Source organism: Martes martes (assembly GCF_963455335.1).
Source record: "Martes martes genome assembly, chromosome: 2".
Classification (NCBI taxonomy): Eukaryota; Metazoa; Chordata; class Mammalia; order Carnivora; family Mustelidae; genus Martes; species Martes martes.
Window position 1 is genome coordinate 143,814,152 of NC_137889.1, and position 22,622 is coordinate 143,836,773.

At 53.7% G+C, this 22,622-nt stretch overlaps 1 protein-coding gene across 1 annotated transcript in view; it reads left to right on the top strand.

The window, feature by feature from the left end:
- Positions 1-5,135: 5,135 nt before the first annotated feature.
- Positions 5,136-22,622, top strand: part of LOC308338341 (uncharacterized protein C4orf50) — a gene marked incomplete at both ends in the record, with an annotated part of 48,125 nt that continues 30,638 nt past the window's right edge. Inside the window, 5 exons of the mRNA XM_080796351.1 lie at positions 5,136-5,422; positions 8,648-8,786; positions 12,095-12,688; positions 20,284-20,347; positions 21,512-21,627. Of these exons, the coding sequence (XP_080652477.1) occupies positions 5,136-5,422; positions 8,648-8,786; positions 12,095-12,688; positions 20,284-20,347; positions 21,512-21,627 (1,200 nt within the window). The remainder of the gene's footprint in view (positions 5,423-8,647; positions 8,787-12,094; positions 12,689-20,283; positions 20,348-21,511; positions 21,628-22,622) is intronic.

Genomic DNA, 22,622 nt, shown 5'->3' on the forward strand with positions numbered 1-22,622 from the left:
AAATCCCTTCAGATCCATTAGGTGAAGACCAGGGAGGGAGGGAGAGAGAGAGCAAGAGCGAGCAGGACTCTGAGGAGGGACTGGAGAGTCACCCACTGTGGAGGGCAGATCCGAGGACCTCAGATTTCCGAGAAAGAAGCCACAGGCTCCACCGCTTTTGTGGGTGTGACACGGCGACAGTCCCAGAGCATGACTCTCCCTGGGGCCACATGGAATGAGGAATGAGAAGGTGGACACAGACCACACCGTTCTCAGGCAGCCTTTCATCTAGGTTGTAATTTGCAAGGCACTGTCGAGGGAAAATGCTAGCAGGTGGAGTGTAGCATGGAGCATCCATGGGGAACCAGCCTCCCTCTGACACCAGGGCCACGATCTGACCGTCGTGGAGGAGGGAGCCCTCCCTGACCTCAGGAGCCTGGCCTTGGAATGGAACCTCCTAGGAGACAGAGTGGGGCAGCAGGGAGGACAGGCAGGAGCTGGCGAGAGTTGGCCCCAGAGGGAGCCCCTGGGAAGGGAAGTGGCTTGGGGGTGTTGCTGGTGCTGTTATTCTAGGGCGGGTGGGGTAGGTGGGTGAGCGTCTCCCAAAGAAACCCCTGCTCATGCGACCATTCTCTCCTAAACTTCTGGAAGGAGACATGTGAAATTAGGAGGGGTGAAGGGAAACAGAAGGTGCGAAGGAGAGGACAAGCGCCCTGGGAGAACCAGCAGGGCCAGGCGGATCCCAAGGACCGGCTGCGAGAGCAACCCTGGGATTTCTAGGAAGAAGAACCTTTGGAGAAAACCAAGTGACTGAGATTGAGGCTCTGAGGAGCCCCGTGGAGATGGGAGCCCAGCAGAGGGGCTGGAAGTTCTCAGAAGGGCAAACCAAGGATGGAGAAGGAGGTTGCAGTAGGCACAGAAGAGGTGCCCCCGCCAGATGGGGCGGGATGTCCAAAGCAAATGAAAGAGTTGCGGGGGAGGGGCTCTGAGCAAACGCATACCAGGACAGCTGAGAAGTGACCATTCTCTGTTGAAATCTAAACCCAAAGCACCTGCCACACCAGCCCCCACGACTTACCAGTATTTGGTATCCAAATGTGAATGAACCGATGTCTTTGCTTGAAGACAGACAACTGAGCATCCTGGGTGATGAAGGGAGTGTGGAACCAGGCAGTGAGTGCAAAGGAACACCCGTCTGCTTCCGCTGGGCTCCAGGCAGCACCGAGAGCCCCTGCTTTGCTAACTTAGTAGATAGAAGTCCGGGAGCTGCACACGGGTCTTGGAAAGTTTTCTGTGGCACAGAGTGTCTGTCTTCTCCCTGTTGCAAGAGCGTCCAGGAGTGTGGTCCTCATGCCCTCCCGTCCCCATCCTTCTGTCTGCTCAGCTTTCCTACTCAGACAACAGGACAGGAATGCTGTTGGCTTTGAAGTCAGGCCCATCTGGGTCCACTCCCAGCCTGGCCCCTTTCCCACGGCAGACACAGGCAAAGTACTTGCTGCTCGGAGTCATAACTTCTTCTCAGAAGATGGGGATGGGGGTGATGGTTCCCATGCAATGCCTTGCCTCTTGTTTCTGTGAGGCATAACTAGGCAGACCCATAGGACTCCCGGATCCTGGCAGGACATGTGATAGGCAGCATCCATGACTCCCTCAATGGGACTCGTCCACAAAGGAGACCATCCAATCCCTGGGGGACCAGGACCCATTCTCTGAGACAGCGCAGGTGCAAGGGAATGAGACACACAAGCAGGTATGGGGGCGGCCCTGGCTTCGAAACCCCAAGTCCCCAACAGGAGTCAGTGTTTCTTGTGACTGTCCCGGGCATTGCTTCCAAGGTTCCTGCCAGGGACAGGCCAGTTCCAAGAGGCATTGTAGTCATGGGACCTCAGAGCTCTGGTGGCCCAGTAGACCTGTACCTGGACTTCATCACAGCCCTCCATTCCTGGGGTGGGAGGGTAGTGTACACCCCTCATGGCTGCCTCATAGCACAAAGTCCCCCGTGGGTGTGGTTCCTGGGACAGAAGAACTACAAGGTCAGGAAAACCCTGGGTTAGTGTCTTGTACAGGAAGGAGAAGGGTTGGGTCCACCCTTTCCCACCACCCTCCTCACAGATCTGCTGGGGAGGCTGTAGGGAGAGCCCTGTCAAGTTCCTGGTACATGGTGCAGCCCATCCCCTTCATTCCTGCCTCCTCTGTGGCCAGTGGCAACCTGTGCAGAGCTGGGCAGGGAAGTCCAGGGGTCACCCCTGTGTCCCCGCCCCCCCACTGTTCTGGTGGCGCTGTGGGCCATGAGACCAGCCACGCAGGCTGACAGACCATCCTTGTTTGGGATGTGGGACTTCTAGTTTGAAAGTGGGGTAAGTCCCTGTCAAGCCAAGATGAGTGGGTCCACATATGGCACAAGGACATGGCTGCTGGCCCTCCTTCATCTTGGCACCTGATGCTCACAGATATAATTGCCCTCCCTGGCATGTCATGAGTGGGACTTCTGTGAAATGCAGAAGGTGGGGCATGTGTGTTACACTGATGTTTCTGGGGTTAGCTCATCCAAAAGGCATGGGATTTCCTGACTGCTCCCAGCACAGTTTGTGGCCCTATGGGGGGGAGCCAGCTGCAGGTGCATGGGGCACCTTGTCAGGTGACCTTGGAGAGATGAACACTGGGCTTTAGCGTGAGCTCAACACGTATCTGAGCAAATTCTTTAGCTTTCCTCCCACTGACCACTCCTTCCCCCTTTCTTCCCTGTCCTTCCAGCCTATATAGGCTGAAAGTCTCCCAGTCTGGGTCTCCTGCTTTTCCAGCACTTTCCATAGCCAGTTTGTGACCCGTGGAATCTTGCCCGATGGTCCTAGTACAATGACATGTTTGTTTTCGCCTGTTTTCTCACATTCAACCAGAACCTGCTAGAGGTCTGCCAGTTTGGGGTGCTCCTCCCTGAGATTGTCTAAGAGCTCTTGGGGGCTTCTGCAGACCCCAAACTATGACCCCCAGACTATGCCCAGCAGTTAAGTAATTTTCCCAGGATCCCATCTGAGACTGGAGATGAGATTTAGCCCCAGACAGTGTGGTCCAGATGCCTAACTATATCCCCGCTCAGCTGACACCCCAACCCATCACCTTGGGCCAGTCCATGTCTGTCACAAGCCCTGTGGGTCACCCTAGCACACTGGTCACTGATGGAGAAGTACACTTAAAAACAAAATCTTCTCCCAACCCAGAAAACCTCTCCATGGAGGTAGACAAGAAAGAAAGCATGTTTATTCTTAAAGGAACAGCAAATAGAGTGTGATGCACATTTCAGGTGCTTTGCTCAGAGATTTGCAAAGACAGAAAGAAATCTCACCCCTTTACTAGCCAAGCCGCTACAATCCATCCCGCACGTGTCCTCAGGATAATAGCGGTCAGTTCTCCAATAAGAGGACTTGACAGTGCCATCTGTTACCCACTGGTCACCCTAAATCCACCTTGCCATTGGGGTGGCCCTCTGTGTTTGTTGAGTTGGTTTGTTTTTGCTTTTGTTTTTGTTGTTAGTTTCAGAGAAGGAGTTCAGTGACTCATCAGTTGCATATCACACCCAGTGCTCATCACATCATGTGCCACCCTTAATGCCCGACACCTGGTTACCCCATCCCCCAGCAACCCTGTTTGTTCCCTGGAGTTAACAGCATCTCTTAAGGTTTATCTTCTTCTCAATTTTCATCTTTTTTATTTTTTTATACAAAGGAGAATGAAACTTTTCTCATCTTTATGCCAGGGTGGCTATGGGGTGTGGAGGCAGGCACCCCTGAAGTCGGGCCCCTCGCCTCCCACAGGACCTGGGAGATGGGGTTCTAATTTCCTTGAATGTTTGCATTCCAAAGAGATGGTCCCCAAGCCCTTCAGAGAGACATCCCTGGGTCAGAAAGCTGGCAAAAGCCTCTTGTCACCTCCTGCATGTCCCAGAGACCTCCGTCCTCAAAGCAACATCTGAGCAGGCCCTCCCAGCCTCTAAACACTCCCATATACCGCCGCCCCTCCCCCGTCCCTCCAGAGAGGTGGCAAAGTCTTTGCCCTTGAGCTCAAGGCCCACATGGGCATGGCCCCAAGCCACCTTCTGTCCTTCCTCATTTCCCCTTTGAGTACCCACAGGGCTGGCCACTCCCTTCATCTGTCCTGATGCTGCCATGGGGCTGGGCCCCCCCAGGCTGCCTCTGCCTGGTAGAATCCTGTGCCCACCTCTTCCAGTTGCAGCCTACCATCCCGAGTGCCTCCAGCCCCCAGCTCCCTCCCGTAGGACATGTTTGTTCCTGCCGGCCTCGTGGTGCGTTCATTTCTCACCTCCCGAGTTTTGGATTCAGACCCGGGTTTGAATCCTGACTCTAGCATTTCTCCTAGATGAGGCCTGGACAAGGCCCTCCACTTTCTGGAGCCTCTGTCTCACCATCTACAGAATGGGTGTGATAATGCCCACCTCCTAGGGTTAGCGGCACAGTCGGACCAGCTAGGGTGACGTGACCAAGATCTCCGGTGACACGCGAAGTGCAGCACTAGCTCTAGGTCCCTGATCGACGTTTCCTGTCCTCAGAGAGGAGGCATAGAGCTTGAGTGTCGGACTTGAGCTGCACCACTGAGAGTTTATATTTCTGATGGTCCTTCCTGGAAATTTCAGTTTACCTCTCTGTGCGCATGGTTAAACATTTATTTATTTTTTAAGATTTTATTTATTTATTTGACAGACAGATCACAAATAGGCAGAGAGACAGGCAGAGAGAGAGAGAGGGGGAAGCAGGCTCCCCGCCTAGCAGAGAGCCTGATGTGGAGCCCGATCCCAGGACCCTGGGATCATGACCTGAGCCGAAGGCAGAGGCTTTAACCCACTGAGCCACCCAGGCGCCCCATGGTTAAACACTTAATTCCAAGTGACTTTTTTGCGATGTTTTCTTGCTTTGGGTGCGTCCTGGCCTGCCAGCTTGTAAACAGAGAGGCCTTCATTCATATTGTATAATGCATGTGAGTGAAACCCAAGGCCCACTCATGAATAATTCACCTGTTCTTGCCCTCCTCAAAGGGTATTCTGCACAATCTGAAGGCCCTGCAGGCATCTGGAAATCTCCAGAAAGTCAGTGCTGCAAATCCACTCACTGTTACGAAGCTGTGACCCGTGACCTTTGTCCAGGATGGAGCCCACAGCTACAGGACGGACGGAGAAGAGTTTCAGCTATGTGGTCAGGGCACCCAGCAGTGATGGGTTTGACGTAATGAACGTGGATGTGAAGATCGACACATGCTGGGTATTTCAGGACGCAGAGGACAGTGGTGAGGAACGGGGCTGTCCTGAGGACGAAGCCGCTGGGAGCCCCGACGTGGACACAGGCACACTCAGGAAGCAGCCGGAATCCTCCGAGCAGAGGCTGTTGGCCGCTGTGGACCAGTACACGATGTCTGAGTCCGAGCTAAAGAGCAGGTAAATAAGATGTTTGGAACTTCTTGGTGTATTGAACGATCGACTCCTGGGCATCTTAGTGGGGTTACATGGTATGTTGACTTGTGTCTGCTGCTGAGGATGTGATGCCTGGGGCATCCTCCCCTCTGGTTCCTCCTCCGTTCTGTCCTTTGCTCCGCACATCAGAGGCTGAGCCTGCACCATGTCCCAGGCTCCCGCACTCTGGCTTCCATGGGGGCCCAGCCAATTTGAAGGAGTAGTGGAGGAGGAAGGGAGAGGCCAGGGTACTTTGCCCTCTCCTGCTCGGGATGACAATTCGCAGTGTCCCAGCCATGCTTTGGGGGTCCTCTCTGGTCCTCCCCTGCCTGGTGGCTGGGTCCTAGGCCCAGAATCTGCAGGGGCAAAGAGGCACCTGGCAGGGGCTCATCTCTGGGTTGCCGGTCCTCTCTGTCTGGCCTTTTAGCAATTCTGTCATCTTTATGACAGACTTTCTGCGCTTGTTTCTCACTGTTGACTTTCCTGGCCTCGGTTCTGTTCTCTTGGTGGAAGTGACGGGGTCCAGAGGTTGGGATGCGAGCCCAGGTCCTCCTCTTAGCCTGTGCTGTTTCCTTACCATTATCCGGTACAGAGCCCGGCAGAGTGAGGTGGGGTCCTGTGTGCATGTTGGGGGAAATCCCACACGGAGATGCAGGACGGTCACAGCTGGGATCCACCCTGACAGGCTTACCATGATCTCAGCAGCCAAGCGTCTTGGATTTATCTGGGACGTCACCATTTTCTTGCGTTTTCCTTCATTTTAATAAAGGCAAGCTGTTAAATTTATATTAACATGTGCTTTTTATCTTTTTTCCTCTTCATAAGACTTTTTACAGGTAGGAATTCACATAGCAAGAAAGTAGTTTTGTTACTTGATGATGTTGTCCATCCATCCCTCCATTCCTTCCTTCCTTCATTCATCACTCACTCATTCTGCCGCCTGCACCGGCCCACCCCAGAATCGCACGCTGAGTTATGTTAGTTTGCTGGGGCTGCTCTAACAGAGAACCACAGACTGGGAGACTTCACGGAACCGTACTGTCTCACAGTCCTGGAGGCTGGAAGTCCCAAGTTCATGGTGCAGGCAGGTTCCTTCTGAGACCTCTCTCTGTGGTGTGTAGATGGTCGCCTTCTCCCCGTGTCCTCACGTGTCCATCCCTCTGTGCGTGTCTGTGTTCTAATCCCCTCTTCTTCTAAGGACCCTAGTCGGATTGGGTTAGGGTCCACCCAGATGACGTCATGGCAACTCAGCTACCTTTGTAAAGGCTCTGTCTCCAAATATGGTCATGTTCTGAGGGGCTGGAGGGCAAGATTTCAACATATAAATTTGAGGGGACACACGTCAGCCCTGGGGTTGAGACCCAGGGAAGGTAGGGCCTTCCCAGCCCCAGAAAGAGCTGTGGTGTAACCCCACATGGTCGTGGATTCAAATCTTTCTCCAGAAAGATGACAATGAAAACCAGAAAGTCGTCAGGCCCAGGGAAAATGACGGGAAACCCCTACCAAAGGAGACCCCTCCATGCAAGGAGAGTGGTGGGAAGGGAGGTGATGGAGGGGAGGGGGCCTCTGGGACTGGGGCCTGGAGTGAGGCCACTTGGGAGGGGGCATCCTGGATCCACCTGTGGGGAAATGTGGGCTGTGTCCTCTGTTCTCAGAAGGTGGGCCACCCCATCCTTCATGAGCGGAGCTGGGCCAGGGAGGACAGACTGCATTATCCAGGGTCACTAAGAGCGGAAGCCAGGATTTGAATGCACAATGGGTTAATTTGACCATGGGTGTCATCTTGCCAGGGTACGGTAAAGGTTGGTAGTGTATACTGGGATTCATTTTGATGAAAGAATTAAAATTCTAAACTATTTATTATGGGGTTCCTGGGTGGCTCAGTCAGTTAAGCACCTGACTCTCGGTGTCAGCTCGGGTTATGATCTCGGGGTCATGAGATCGAGCCCCACATGGGGCTCTATGCTAAGCACAAGGTCTGCTTGAATTTCTCTCTCCCTACGCTCCTCCCCCGCCAAAATAAGGAAAGAAAATTCTTTAAATATTTATGATAAAAAGAACAAAGAGTATAGTTAGAAATTTGAGAAAGAAAACCCAGTCCCATCTTCACTACCTTCGTCTCCAACGTAAATGCAGAAAATGCCGCAAGACTATCAGTAGCTCTATCCTCCTTGAGTGTTCACTCGGTTCCAGGCACAGTTTACATATTTGTTTACATGCTTTAAAGACAAGGGGTGGGGGGATGGGTGAGCCTGGTGGTGGGTATTAAGGAGGGCACATATTGTATGGAGCACTGGGTGTGGTGCATAAACAATGAATCTTGGAACATGGCATCAAAAACCAGTGATGTATTTTATGGTGTTTACATATTCACGTATTTAATCCTTAAAGCAATACCCTAGATCGGGTGATAGTATTATCCTCAATTTACAGGTGGGGAAATGAAGGCGTAGGGCAGTTCAGTGACTTCTCCATGGTCACCCACATGTCCAGTCACATGGCGGGGGGACTGGGACTTGAACCCAGGCGGCCCGCCCAGGGTGGTAACAGCAGCTACACCATTTCTCCTGCCTTCGGGGGGTCTCCCTGCTTCCTTGCTCTATGCAGTACTGCGTAGAAATATTTAACTGGTTCTTAATCTGTGAAGAATGGTATTCCATCGTCCATTTCCTATTGTGAGCATATTGGTGCCCAAGGGCTGCGGAAACACAATACTGAAACTTGGTGGCTTAAAGCAATACCCGGGCAGTGGAGCGTAGAGTTAAAAGTGTGAGTCTAGCTTCTAGGATGCTGAGTTTTCTCAGGCTCCGGATCCTGAGTTTTCTGGCGTGTGAAGGAAGAGTGGGGGAACTCACCTGCAGACTGGTAACGTGAGGGTTGATCGAAACAACACAGACATAGCTCTCAGGCCACGGGTCCCTGGCTCTGTTCTTTGTTGGTATCGCCTGAACTCGGGATTACTGGCTTAGGGAGAAGGAGAGTCTTAAGATTCCTGAGGCATGGTGCATTATTATTCCGTAGGTACTTCTGACGTAGTCTAGATCATCTTACATGTGTATGAATGTTTCACGAAATGTGATTTTGTCAGAATTTCAAATTGGCCAGTGACCAGGAAAAAAAAAAAAAAGATGGTTGGCCTCAGTGTTGGTGAGAATATTGGGCCATGTTTACTGCCTCCTGATTAAGCATCTTCCTGCCTCAATACTGCAGGATCCAGGAGCTGGAGCTCTCCGAAAGACACCTTCTCCGGACGGTGGAGCAGCTGGGTGCCCGTGTGACACACGAAAGGAGCGCCACTGTCCGAGCCCAGGAGACGCTGCAAGCCCTGCGGCGGGAGCTGGCCAGCCAGGTACTGCCTCCCCTCGTCTTTCCAGAACTTGTTTCTTGACCCCGCAGGGTGGACCCATGTGCTCAGAGGAGGCAGCGGCTGCCGTTGAGCAAAGACAGGGGTGGGGGGGTGGGTAGTGGGTGGGTGGGGTGGGATGCTGGAAAAGCCTAGCCAGGGGGTTTAGAGGGGACCTCATTCCAACAATGCAGGCAGGGGCAAGTTCCCGGGGCCTCTCTGGGCCTCAGCTGCCCCACCTGTACAATGGGATCCACATCCCACCTTGTCTGCCTCCCCAGGGTCCCGGCTGGGATCCGCCAGAAGGAGTGGGTTGGTGAGAGCATTGGTTGACCTGTAGGGGCCGTGCGCTCACTGTGAGCTTGGGTCAGAAGTTTATTTCCATGCCCCAGGGAAGCCAGCTCTGGCCTAGGGGCAAGCTGATGACTAATGTAGGGTCCCTGCTCTTGGGAGCTGGCATGCAGGTGCGGACATGGATAGGAGACAAGGACCTCCCCAGTTGGATGCCAGGTGTCAGGGGAAAGGTGCAGGCACATGGTGTGTGCATGGAGTCAAGGGTAGAGGGGAGATACAGAGAACTGAGCCAACTGAGTTGGCCCTTGAGGGAAGGGCGTGTGAGGTGTGGGTAACAGCCTGTGCACGGGCACAGGAGTGTGGGAGAACATACTGGAGCCAGAGCAGAGGGTGAAGGTGCAGAGAGGGCGCTGGCGAAACTGGAGGGTTCCAGAAGGGCCAGGTTGCCAGGACCGTGGTGTGGACCAAATATTAACTGCAACGAGGAGCAGGCTTTAGGGGATTTTGACAGGAGAGGCTCAGGATAAGGTTTTGGGGCAATTATTCTAATTGCATGGGAGAGAGAGAGAGAGGGAGGCACGGGGACAAATTAGTGTTTTGGACAAGCAGTGACTGGTGCCAAACCGTGACTCTGCCACTCCCTGGCTGTGTGACCTGCGGCAAGTGATTTAACCTCTCTGGGTCTCAGTTTCCTCCTCTGTGGAAATGGGAATGATATAGTCCCAACTGTCTGGGGCTGTTGTGTGGGCTGAGTGAGTTAGTACTTGTAAAACACAGTAGTTGCAGTAAATAACACCAGCTGCTTTCAGAAATATTAGCCTTTATTACAAGATTCCAGGGGCAGTGGAGTCTGGAGGTAGGGGACACTTGGGGAACACTGCAGAGGCAGAAACGACAGGCTCCCAGGATGGCTGTATGCAGCTCTCAAAGCCTCCCCGCTGCCACCCCCCAACCCCAGAGAGTCCAGCAGTGACCGTCCAGCTGTAGGTGGAAGCCCGCTTGTGGGTTGTCAGACCAGTTCCCTGTTGCAACCAGCATTTTAAAAACAAGATCAACTAGGAAATAAGAAAGGGCATTAGCGTACAAGGAATGCTGTTCTGTGAAATTTGTTTCCGTGGCACACGTGTGCATGTCACGGGACATGGGCTGAAAGTGTGGTTCCCAGAGTGGGGGCAGTCCAAATAGCCAGAGAAGCCCTGATTTGGGCGTGAATGGAGTCAGACGTGGAGGGTGGAGAGATGAGGAACTCACTGAAACTGAAATTCGTCTTCCAGATGCCAGGGAGACATGCGGATGGCATTTTCCCCTCTGCATTGAACTCTGGGTACAGAAAATTACAGTTACTTGTCCTCTGCTCCCCCAGCATGCCCTCACTGGTGTCCTGAGAGGAGCCATCCAGTGCAATGTAGTGGCGTCGTAAGAGACCCCACCGTGAAGAATGTCATCTCCCCGTGGAAAATACCTCAATAAAGATGTGTTGGGCCATGCCCTAAATCCATGTAGGATTTCCAGGGGGTCTCAGCCACAGCCCTGGAGTCACAGGATGCTCCCAGTGTGATGGGGAGACAGAGGAGGAGGGTGCGAGCAGGGACAGTGCTGTCGGGGGACTCAGGGGCACCCCGGGACCAGCAGGTCTGTGTGACATTGTGGTCTCTTCTGCATCCATGTCCTTATTACCATGTCATGTGATGAATACTTTCCTGGGAAGACCTGTCAGGCAACCTCAGTTCCAGATGAGGGGCACAAGTTCTGAGGGGCAGGGGTGCCTGCTCAGCATCCCTTCGAGACCGCTTGGCCCAGCTACAGCTCCTCCATGGTGTCTGCATTTCAGAGAAAGTTTTGTAGGAGCGCATGGATGAGGTTTTTCTGCCTTGCGTACCTGATATTTGCCAAATGGCAGTTTTGCCCTCTTGTTGTCATGGTCCCAGGAAATCATTTGCATATGCAAAGTGACCTTGTTTCTGTAGTGACCCGTCATCCTTCTGAAAGCCAATAAAGGCAGACCAGTCAGGTGATGGAGCTGATTCTGGGATAACTGGGAGCAGTTTTCCCGCCAGGGAATTGGGACTCCATCTTCATCTGCCCCATGGCCCCCAAGAACCAGCTGTCAGAGCCTGCCAGGCCATCCCTGGGCTTATTTCTTCCACCGCGCTCTGTGCTGTGTTTTCTGCAGGCTCTCCTGGGCCACAGCAGCAGTCGGCGGTCAGCAGGCACTCGGGGCTGAGACAGAGCTTAAAAAGGACACGGCGCCACCTGCGTAGAAATGGGCAAGGACTCCCGTTTTCACCGTGGCCGGGTCACTCTAGTCCAGCTCACTCAGTGCCAGCTCCAGGGCCAGCAGAGGGCTGGGACCAAGAACAGAGAGATATATTGTCCAGACTTTGAGGAAAAAGCCTTGAGTCAGATACACAGAAGTTCAAATTCTAGCCGTGGTGACTTGTAGCACAGTGGGATTGTGCTAGCTGCTTCTGAGCACTCCAAGGGGACAGTAACGGTGCGGTGCCTGGTGCTTGGGGCTATGCACAATAAGGAACAGCTGTGTGCTGTATCTCATCAGCCAGAAACCAGGGCTGACCTTTGCAGGGCCAGGCATTAACCCTTTAGGGTTAGGGAAATGGAGAGATCTGGGAGGTCCTGGGTGGACGTGGGGAAACTCAGGCAGGTCTAGGCGGCAGCTCTTTACAAAGTGGTGTGGAGGTATTCAGTACTAAAATCACGGGGGCGGCCTTCTCCATGTGCCCCAGCTGATGCCCAGGCAGCCCAGCACACAATTTCCTTGCAAGAGCCCAGGGAACTCCCGGTGTGCGGGGCTCCTAGGAGGGTGAGGTAAGGGAGGTACTCCTCCCCTGTAAAATCTCAGTAATGAAATAAATATTTGATGCAATATTTTAATGCAAAATTAATGCACGAAAAAAAAAACCCATGCACAAAAATATGGAAGTTTAAAATAAAAACAGTGTGGGCGACGGTGTGTCCCCTGGGCTGGCTTCCTTACGCCCTCATCCACCGCCAACTTGTAGGTTCTGGAAAAGGAGCGCGCAGCTCGGCGGCAGCAGTGGCGGCTGCGGCGGCTGCGGGAGCGGCTGCGGCGCAAGGACGAGGCGCTGGGGCGGCAGGCGGCGGCTCTGGAGCGCTGCCGGCGGACCCAGTGTCTCCAGCTGGGCCTGGTTCGCGAGCAGGAGCGAGGCCTGCGGGAGCAGGTGCAGCTGCTGGAGCGGGACGTGCGGCGCCTGTGTCGCGCGGCTGGCCTCTTGCTGGCCGAGCTGGATGTCCCGGCCCCAGGCAGCCCCGGCAGACTCGGCCCGGCCGGCCCCCGGGGTGACCCCGGCGAGGCAGCGGAGCTGCGCGCTCTGCAGGCGCGGGCGGAGCGCGGGGAGCAGGAGCGGGAAGAGGCGGAGCGCCGGCTTCGGGAGCAGCGCGCCACCGAGCGCCGGCTCCGCGTGCAGCTGGAGGATCTGCGCTGTTACATCTATGAGCTCAAGCTGTCGGAGATCGGCCTGCAGGGCCAGGTGGAGGACCTCGCGCAGCAAAACCAGAGCCTGCGAGAGGCCCTGGGGGCCCAGGCCCCAAGGGAGAGCGCACACAGCAACGCCGATGCTGGCCACTGTAGCCCGGTAAGTGGCCGCAACCCAGGGCATGCATGATTTGTTGATTTTTCTCTAACTTTATTCTACAGCCACGTGTTAAGTCACCAGCTCCTTCATTTCCAGTCTTCCTCTCCATCCACTCATCCAACCCCAGCAACCTTATCCATCCATCCTGGTTCCATCAGTCACCTACCCACCTAAAGGCACAGCTAGCCAGTCACACACCTCATCTACCCATCCTCCAACACAGTCACCCCACCAGCCATCTGTCCACCTTCTCATCCACCCAACCACCTGTCCACCCACGGACCACCCACTTGCACCCATCCGCTTGTCTTCCCACCCTCCACCATCTCATTCACCCTACCACCTGCCCATCCATCTCTCCATGCAGCCGCTCTACAGGGAGCCAGCCAGCTACCCTTTACCCTTCATCGTGTGCTCCCTTCTGTCTCTCCGTCCATCCAGCAGTTAATGAGTCCCTGCTGTGTGCCCGGCCCTGAGCTGGATGAGCCCCTTTGGGTGTGCACTATTATGTAACTGCCCGGGAAGCTTTCTTGATCCTTCCCCTCCCTCCAGAGGTGATGACCCTCTTCTGTCTCCCACACCGCTCCAAAGGTGGGGATGGTTCCCTGCCCACAGTGCTATACGTGAATCTTCATTTCTCCTGTGTTAGACTGTGAGCTCCTTGAGGGCAGGGTCTGGGTCGGATGGGTTGCGGTAGCCCTGGTCCAACACTAGTACACAGAAGTTCCCCAGGGCTAGCAGCAGAAAAATGCACAGGGTTGGGTGCTCTTCTGGTTCTCTTATTTACTAGCTGTGTGACCTTGGGCAAGTTTCTTAAGATCCGCAAACAAGGGCAGACTGGACATTTATTTATTCATTTGACTGACAGAAGAGTAAAAACTTATGTTTAAGATATTCCTGCCCTGTGCTCAGCACCATCCTGGAAGTTCTTGAAGGCATTATTTCACTTAATGCTCAAGAGACCGTGGGATGGGCCCTATTGGTATCCCCCCCCCCACATACAAGGAAATCGAAGCCCAGAGAGGTAGTGCATCGATCTATTGTCACACAGCTAGTAGGGAGCGGAACTAGAACTTGATCCAGATTTGATGGGAGTCCAACGTGCTCTGTTTCTCCTGCACCAGCCTGCCTCCCTGAGAAGAGAGAGTTACCTCAGCCCCCTCCCAAGAGATCACTCCCAAGAGATCAAGATTGTGCTTCTTTCTACCAGGTCAATTTACGTTTAAGGAAAAAAATCAGTGAACAACCTTACCGAAAGAAGACTACTCGTTAAACAAACTAACAACAACAACAACAACAACAACAACAAAAATCAAATTTTTCTTTGGATAAGATAAATCTATTTCAAATTAACTAGAATTTTAAATGTTCTATGGTGTCTCTCTGCTTAGATCATTTTAATAATGAGTTTCCCTGTGGCCATTTAAAAAAAAATGACTACTTTATGCTCTTGTTGTCTCTCTCCTGTGTGATCTATTGACTCTTCCTCCGTCCTGTCCATCAGATAAAAGGAGACCAGTGTCCATTTCATATTGGTACCTTGTTGTAATTCTGGAAAATAAATGGTATGTAGATGGGAATTGTCATTTATTGGGGCTGCCGTGATGGAGAACCATGAACCGAGTAGTTTGAACAGCAATGTTAGAACCTGAAGTGCAAAGTCAAGGTGTCTGCAGGGTTGGTTCTCTCTGAGGCTGTGAGGGAGGGTCTGTTCCAGCCCCTCTCTTGGGCTGGTGGATGCCGTCCTCTCTCTGTGTCTTCCCAGCGTCTTCCCTGTCTGCACGTCTATCTCTGTGCCCAGTGTCCCCTTTTCATAAGGACACTGGTCAAACAAATGGGCCTCATCATAACTAATTGAATCCGTAAAGACCCCATTTCCAAATCAGGTCATGTTCTGAGATTCTAGAGATTAAGACTTTAACTTGGGAATTCTGGGGGACACCATTCAACCCGTGACAAGTGTCCCTGTGGATGAACAGTTATGAAGACCTATGAGGTGGTAAAACTGTGGGTTCCAGTTCCTTGATGGTAGGGACATGTGCTCCCTCGCCAGCTCTGCGTGGGGGGATGTCAATGGTCCCCGACACTCATGAAAGCATCTTTGTACCAGATGCTGTTTTCTGGGCTCCGTATCTGCCACTTGTTTAGTCATCCACAATCTTTGGAGGGAGGCAGTGTGTTATCCTCATTTCACAGAGGAGGACATGAAGGTGCAGAGAGGCTTGTGACCTGCCCAGGATCACAGAGATACGAAGTGGTGAGGCAGGAGTTGTCCCCCCAGGCTCCCGGGGTTTGTGAATGCCACACTGTGCCCCTCCAGCTCATCCTGGCCGGTGGCTTAGTAATTTAGGTTCTCACAGGTGCCCACTTGCTGCCTCTGCTTGGCTTGGGCTTTGGCTGGGTCCAGGGACTGGAGAGTGCCCAAGACAGTCCCCTGTCTGTGCAGGATGACAGAACCATCTGAGTGCAGAGTGTAGGGCTGAGGAAGGGGCCTGACAGTCCATGGGTTGCTGCTGGGGGTCCTGGCATTTAGAATGGGGGCTGGACCCAGGGTGATGGGGTATGACAGTCTGCCAGGCTCTGTCTTACCCTCAGAGGGCAGTGACAGCCTGGACTTGGGGCATTTTGGAGTCAGAAGGGCCATCTTGAGAGCAAGAAATCCTCCCGAGAGGGCCACGGGGAGATGCAAAGTTCCAGCCAGTTAGCAGCTTGCAGGGAAGTGTAGCTAAGATTCAAAATTTAAATGCGAGAGGGGCACCTGGGTGGCTCAGTCACTGGGTGTCTGCCTTCAGCTCAGGTCATGGTCCCAGGATCCTGAGATCGAGCCCTGCATCCGGCTCTCTGCTCAGAGGGGAGCTTCTCCCTCTCCCTCTGTGGTTCCCCTGCTTGTGCTCGCTCTATCCTTCTCTCACTGTCAAATAAATAAATAAAATGTAAAAAAAAATTTAAATGCTAGAGCCTATTGATAACAAAACTGCTGGTGCCCTTCAGGGTCTTGATGTAGAATTGAACACTTATGAAACTGTAGGCAGAGTTCTGAGAACATTGCACGGGTGTGTGATTTCCTAAAGCCCACAGTGCCTTTCCAAAGGGACACAGAGAGGTCAAGAGCTCTAGGCAGGGGTTCAGTGCCTTTCTCTGGATAGCTGTGGTGACCCCCAATGATCTCCTTTTGTAATCCTCCTGGCCGCTGTCACTCTGGGATCAAGTTCAACCCCCTCCCTGTGGCATTCAAGGCCCCTGGTGCTCTAGGCTGGCTTCCTCCTTCAGGCTCATGGCCTGCTCCTTCCCACCACCCTGCCTTGGCCACACTGAGCTTCCACAGACCCCTAATGAACCCAGGCTCTTCGGTCCTGCAGCCTTCCCTGTGTCTAGAAGCTTCAACCTGCTCTTCTCGGCCGCTCAGTAAACTCTGCGGCTCTCTCTCCATTCAATGGGAATGCTGCTTCCTCTAAGACTTTCCCAATCTTCCCAGTTTGTTCCCTCCTTGTGTCCTTGTGGTGGCATGACTCACCGCTGGAAGTCCTAATTCTCACTGTGTAGGGCCTGGCAAGTGTTTTCCTCCTTGTTTAAGATAGTCTTGAACCCCAGGCTTTGGTCACAACTGGGACGGTCTTGGTGAACTAGTGGCTCAGCGGGTAAGTGACCCGGAAGATATTCGCTCCACTGCCTATGGCAAATGCAAACTTCCAGCAAAGGGACTGCTTCACAGTGGCAGTGCTAGAGGGAGGCATAGAAACTGGGAAACCTGGAGCAGTGTCTAGCCCCAGGGAAGTGTGTATCAGATAGAAAACCATTACAGATCATCAGGGAGCCCCCCACCCCCACGCCCGGCAGCCCACTGGTTACGTTTGATGTGTTCTGGGCAAGGAAGTATGCATTATGCTGGTGCTAGTCTTCATGGGAAGAGGTTTTACTCGCTTTATGTTTACAAACACTTCTCCGAACAGGATCTCACCAGCTCTGGGAGGTAGCCAGATAGTATCTGCATCCTTGTACCTGACCCCACAGTCCAGAGGAGGCACATGAGTTGCCTGGGATCTCACACTTGCCGGTTTCCAGAACACATCACTTGGGATCCAGGTCCCTGAAGGAACAGACCATAGCAAGGACAAACCCTGACCTGGAGAGGTGTTTGGGGAGGGGGTTTCTGGTCAGGGCGTGGGTGAAAGGGAATTTAAAAGGACTGTGGTTTGCAAGACAAGAAAGGCCTGCCTGCAGATGTGTCTGCTTTTTAGCGAGTGCACCTTGAGTACCTGCCATGCCCCAGGCACTGTGCCGGCACCGGGGCTGGAAAGCTGACCCTGTTCTTTGAAAGCTTATAGGGGAGACAGACACAGGTGCAGACACTGGAGACTTGGTCTGTAGCAGGGGACTGCCTGGGGGTTGCGGAGGCTTGTGCAGGGAGATGGAAAGTCACACACGTATAAATGTCAGTGTCACGCTGTCCCAGAGCAGAGATTCCGCTCCTGGTGACAGTAGCATTGGGAATGCTGACGCTCCTCCTCGAGCCTCTCTGTCCTGGCAGTGCAGGCAGAGTGACCTCTGGTGGCGATTATGAGAATGGTTTCCTTGTTCTACGCGTCCCAGGCGGCCCCGTCCTTGCACACTGTTTGCGTCTGTGGGGAAGTGTTATTGCACATTTGGTTCTCGAGGGCTTTCAAACACAGGTCGGTAATGTCAAAAAAACAAGCTGTAGCAAAGCCACGATGATACAAGTAATGTAAAGGGAAATACGGATGGTTAGTGGTCTTAGGCAAAGATATCAAGTTCCGGGGCGCCTGGGTGGCTCAGTGGGTTAAGACTCTGCCTTCGGCTCGGGTCATGATCTCAGGGTCCTAGGATTGAGCCCCGCGTCGGGCTCTCTGCTCAGCGGGGAGCCTGCTTCCCCCACCCCCTGCCTGCCTCTCTGCCTACTTGTGATCTCTGTCTGTCAAATAAATAAATAAAATCTAAAAAAAAAAAAAAGATATCAAGTTCCTTAGTTACGAAATAAATAGAAATACATGAAATCTCGAGATTGCATTCTATCCTGAATAATTGTAAGATATTGAAAGCACCTCGGCGCTGTTTATAGTTAGGTGAACGTTGGAAACAACCTAAATGTCCGATAAGAAGGAACTGCCTTGGTAAGTGAGGGTGTCCTTCTGTCAGAGGGTGTTCGGTGGCTATAAAGCAGCACATTATAGAAGATCTTATGGGACATGATCCTCCGAGGTCATCAAATGAGAAATGCACAGAGCAAAAATGGACATTCTGTAGAAACAGACTTTTGGAAGAATTTAAATGTCTCTACATAGAAGAAAGCCCAGAAGGATATATTCTAACACATGGATCGTGTTTGTGTCTGGATCACTCCATATTCTTCATGTCCTTCTTTTTGATTATCTTTCGAAATAATTGCACATGAAAGCTAAATTTCTGTGAAATTGGGGGTCACTGCCCCTGTGAGTAAAGGAGGGCAGGAAGGGTTGACTAGACTGAGTAGAGAGGGGCAGGGAGGGGGAGAGAAAGCCCGGATCCAGTTCAAGACCTGAGCTCTGGTTCTGTTCTCCCGCCTGTGTGCTGTGTGTTCTCAGACAAGTCATTCTCCCCCTCTGAGCCATCATTTTGTCACTTGTGACATGAAGGAGGGGTGGGTAGCATCGTATTCTAGGATGCCCCTCCCTCCCCGTCAAGTCACCTCCCAAGGCAGGGTTCTGTGAGTTTTATCCACGGTGGCGTCCCCAGCTCCAGCCCAGGGCCTGGCCCTTATAGCTGAGTTCAGAAAGTATTTGTGGAACCGAGCTGAAGTCAGCTGGGGTATGGGAAGGAAATCTGAACAGAACTGAACGGGGCAGCGGTGCTGGTCTTCGAAGCCGCCCTCCCAGCTGTCCTTGGCCCGCTCCTTTCTCCTCCTTGCTGTCTTTCTCCTGCCGGTTCCCATGTGGAGTTTTTGTCTCTCCCATTCTCTAGCCGGTTCCCTCCTCTCCTTCTCACTCCTTTCTCTCTCCCTTGTTCTCTTCTGCCTTCTCCCTCCCCCACGTCCCCTTCACCTCTTCTCAGTGGTGCCCATGAGCTGCTGGCAGAAGGGCTTCATTCTGTCCACGTGGGAAGCGGGTGGATCGACTGGCGAGAGTGGTGTCTGGCACTGTGGGTCAGTGGGCCTGGCGCCCCCAGCAGAGTGCTGGTGCCCAGGCCCCTCTGGCTTCAGCTGCTTTGGGCTGAGGTCCTGCTTTGTGACTGTTAAAAGCTTCTGGGTGATTCTGAGGTGTGGCCAGAGTTGAGATTCCTGGTCTGTGGATGATGGACGTGACACAGACGAAGGGAAGGTCTCAAATTCAGAGCATTAGGGGGAGATCCTTGAGGGAGGAGGTGGGGTTCATTTGGGGGAGGACCAGGGAAGGCCTTGTTGAGGATTTGGCCTTCAAGGTGAGCCCAGAGGGAAGCAGGTTAGCTGGGCAGAGGGGTGGAAAGAGAGGCAAGCAGCGGGCACTAGGGGCGCACGGCTCTGATGCAGGGGGCATGGGGTGCAGAATGAGGATGGGGGCAGTGAGAAGCATTGAAGGCTGGAAACATGAGAACCACTTGATCCTGTTTCCGTTTCAGTGGGATTGCTCTGATGCTGAGTGGGGTGTGGAAGGGAGGGGCAGAGAGCAGGGCACAGGCAACCCACTTCCTTCCGAGGAAGATGTGCCATCCTGGCAGGAGGGACAGCATATGAGGAGGTGCAGAGGCAGGCCAGAACCAGGTTGGGGACGGGCAGGGAGGCCACCATGAGCAGAAATCCAAGCGAGGAGCATCCCTTCAAAGGCCTGCAGTGCCCACTGCAGCACTGAACTCATCCCACACTAGGGGGAGCTAGGGGAGGCCGTGTAGGTAGGAGAGTGCATGCTGTGGGGGGGCCTCCCTGGCACTGTGAGCAGGACTGGGGGGGCAGGAGAGGTGTAGCTGGGAGTCGATGCAGGGCTCTGCCGAGAGCAGGTGAGGACCTGGGGGACAGGTGAGAAGGGGATGGGTGTTACATATTCATTTCTGTTTATCCCTCACCTAGAATAGCACCTAACACATAGTTGGAGCCTAATAAGTGCTTGCTGAATAAAAGCAGGTCTTTCTGCAGGTTCTGCCGATCCATCTAACTACCAAACATTTATTAAGCACCTACTGGTGTCAGGGTAAGGTGAGGGTGCAGACCAGGTGAAGCCACGTTGAAGGCCTGAAGGACTCATGGTCTAGTGGGGTGGGGGACAATAGGGGAAGTGAACAGCACCCACTAGAATCTGGCTAGAAGTAGCAGGGGGCTGTGGGAAGCTAGAGGAGACTCGTCCCCAGCCCCTCGTGGACGGTGGGTCAGAGCTGAACCATCTTTAACTAATTCTCCGCAGGGAGAGACCCGACTCAGGGAAGTTCCTCTCTGCACACCCGGCTCACCTTTTGGGAGAGGCCAAGGGGAGGGGGTGCCACTCGAGATACCAGGTGTGGCACTGGGGACTTGTTGACGATGGAGGGACAGGTCTGCTGGAGACCATCCTGGAGTCCCTGGGGCTGGGATGGGCCCGGAGGGAAGCCTTCTGCTGTGAGGACACTCATGACTCTCCTCCTGTGTCTTCCTCAAGGACACTCTGAGCCGGATTCGGGATGAACCCCCATGCCTGCCCAGGGAGGACACACAGGATGCCGGTAGAAGACAAGGGCCGCAAACCACCGTCTGCTCTGCTGGTGGTCCTGGACTGGGAGGTTCTGCAGGTGTGTGTGTGGGGTACCTGCACAGACACCTGCTGACCGGCTGATCTTCATCTAGGACCTGCCAATGTGTGTGTGGTGGGGGTGACTGCCCAGCTCTACAGACAGGAAGCTGAGGCCCAGAGAGGTAGTGTTGCTTGCTTGATGTCACACAGCTGGAGAAGGGAGGATTAGAGTCCGCCATGTCCACGACAAGGTCCCTGATTGGGCTCAGCTAGACATTCAGGCTCACTCCTTCAGCCTCAGCACGGCCAGTGCGGGACAGCTGGTGTCTCAGGAGGAGGGGTCTTTGCAGAAGACCATGGGATGACTATCCTATCCCTGCCCCACCCCTTGCCAACTCAGGTGTGAAACAGGTTCGAGGTCTGGGAGCTGCCGGGGCTGAGGAGCCCCTTGTCCCTAACTTGTCCTCTGATCACAGAGGGAACCAATGCCTCTGATCACAGTCTCAGGCGTGGCTTCTGGATTCCCTGTTGCAAAAGCAAGGTACTGAGGGAGCCCCAAAACCACGATGTCCCACTGAGGGAGTCTGTGGTTTGCTTACAGTCTTCCAAGGCCAAACGTGGCTAGAGATGAGGGGGTATTTATAGCCCCCGGTGCTGCTGATCCACACAGCTGCCATTCCCCCTCTAGCCTATTTCTGGGGAGCAGAACTGGCAAGTCAAATGGTCAAACATTTCCTGGGAAGAGAAGGAGGAGGGGCCTGTCTGGCGGTGAAGCCTGGGACCAGCTCTTTCGTCTGCACGCCAGGCGTGTGGCCAGGGCTGGAGGCAGGGAATTACGATCCTGTGGGACCATGAGGGTGCCTGGGTTGAGGGAGGTGTCGTGGGATTTGTCACCTGTGTGAACGTCCTAGTAAGCAAAGGCGGCTTCCACACCCAGTCCATGACACATCACCGGATGGTCGTTCCCCATCTCTGAGCCGTGGTATCCTTGCCTGGCAGGTGCTGGTGATCGTCAGGCCACCTCTGGGGCTTAGGGGCCTGGAGTCAGTGACAAGTGGCAGGTCATGTCTAGAGCAGGAGGCTCAGTCACTAGTGGCAGTTGTGAAAAAACTCCTAAGAGGGTCTCCTTCACTCCCGGGGTCCTCTTGCCTCCTAGGCCAGCCCTCTGAGGGCCACTGCTCCTGGGGTTGCGTCAGGGCTGGACCAGGCCCCTCTGTTTTGGAGACCACAGATGAGACCCTGGAAGACGTCACAGGATCTGACTATGGACCGGTGAGGCCAGAGGCTTACTGCGTGCCTGGGGCGTCAACTGCGTGTGGGAGGTGGGAGAAGGGGCTAAAGAAGGGTTTGGAAGAACGTTCTGGAAATAACTGAGGGGGAGGTTTGAAGACACGGAATGGATACATACGTTGAAGAAATGTATGTAAAAATATAGTTTAAAATATCTGTGAAATGCATCTTGTGGGCCTGGCACTGGTCTAGGCCCAGGGACCCTGCCCTTGGAGCAGGTAGTCTACACAGCCATCCACTAAAGCCTTCCATGACAATGGAAATCCATTACACCTGTGTGGTCTAGTAGGAGAGCCATGAACCCCCAGCTTCCCAGCTCTTAAACCATGGCTGGTGGCCTGTGGTTACCATGTTGGACATATAGCAATTAAGGGGGTAGACAGTGTGTGCATCGATAAACAGCAAGCTGTGAGAGGGTGGGGGCACAGAAAAGGGGAACCCACACAATGTGGTGAAATGGCCAGGTGGCTGCTAGAGAAAGTAACACGTGAGCAGAGATGTGAATGGATCGAGAGTGAGCCACGAAGGGATCCAGGAAACAATATTCTGGGCAGAGGGAAGAGCAGGTGCAAAGGCCCTGGGGCACGGATATCAGGCTTGGCGTGTAAGGGAGGCCAATTTGCCTGGGTGAAAGGGCACCAAGAGCATCAGGAGATGAGGTCAGAGAAGTGGGGGAGAGCTAAATGGGGGAAGAGGCTGCTTCATACTTTCTCTTTTCTTCCCATCTCTAGCCAACTCCAGCTGAGACCAGCTTGGATGAACAGACTCTCCTTCTCATCTGTGGCTGCCCCCCCGGGCAGTGCAGGGACGGCTCACTCCTCCCTGTGGAGCTGGCCTGGATTTCAGAGCGAAGACTAGCAGCCGCCCAGGCCCAGGGGTCCTTTCTCCTGGTGCAGACGTCCCCACTCCCTCCCTGGGGGCCAGTCAGGGACCCCTCTTCCCTGCTGCCGCCGCTGCTGTTCCAGGAGGCGTCTCCA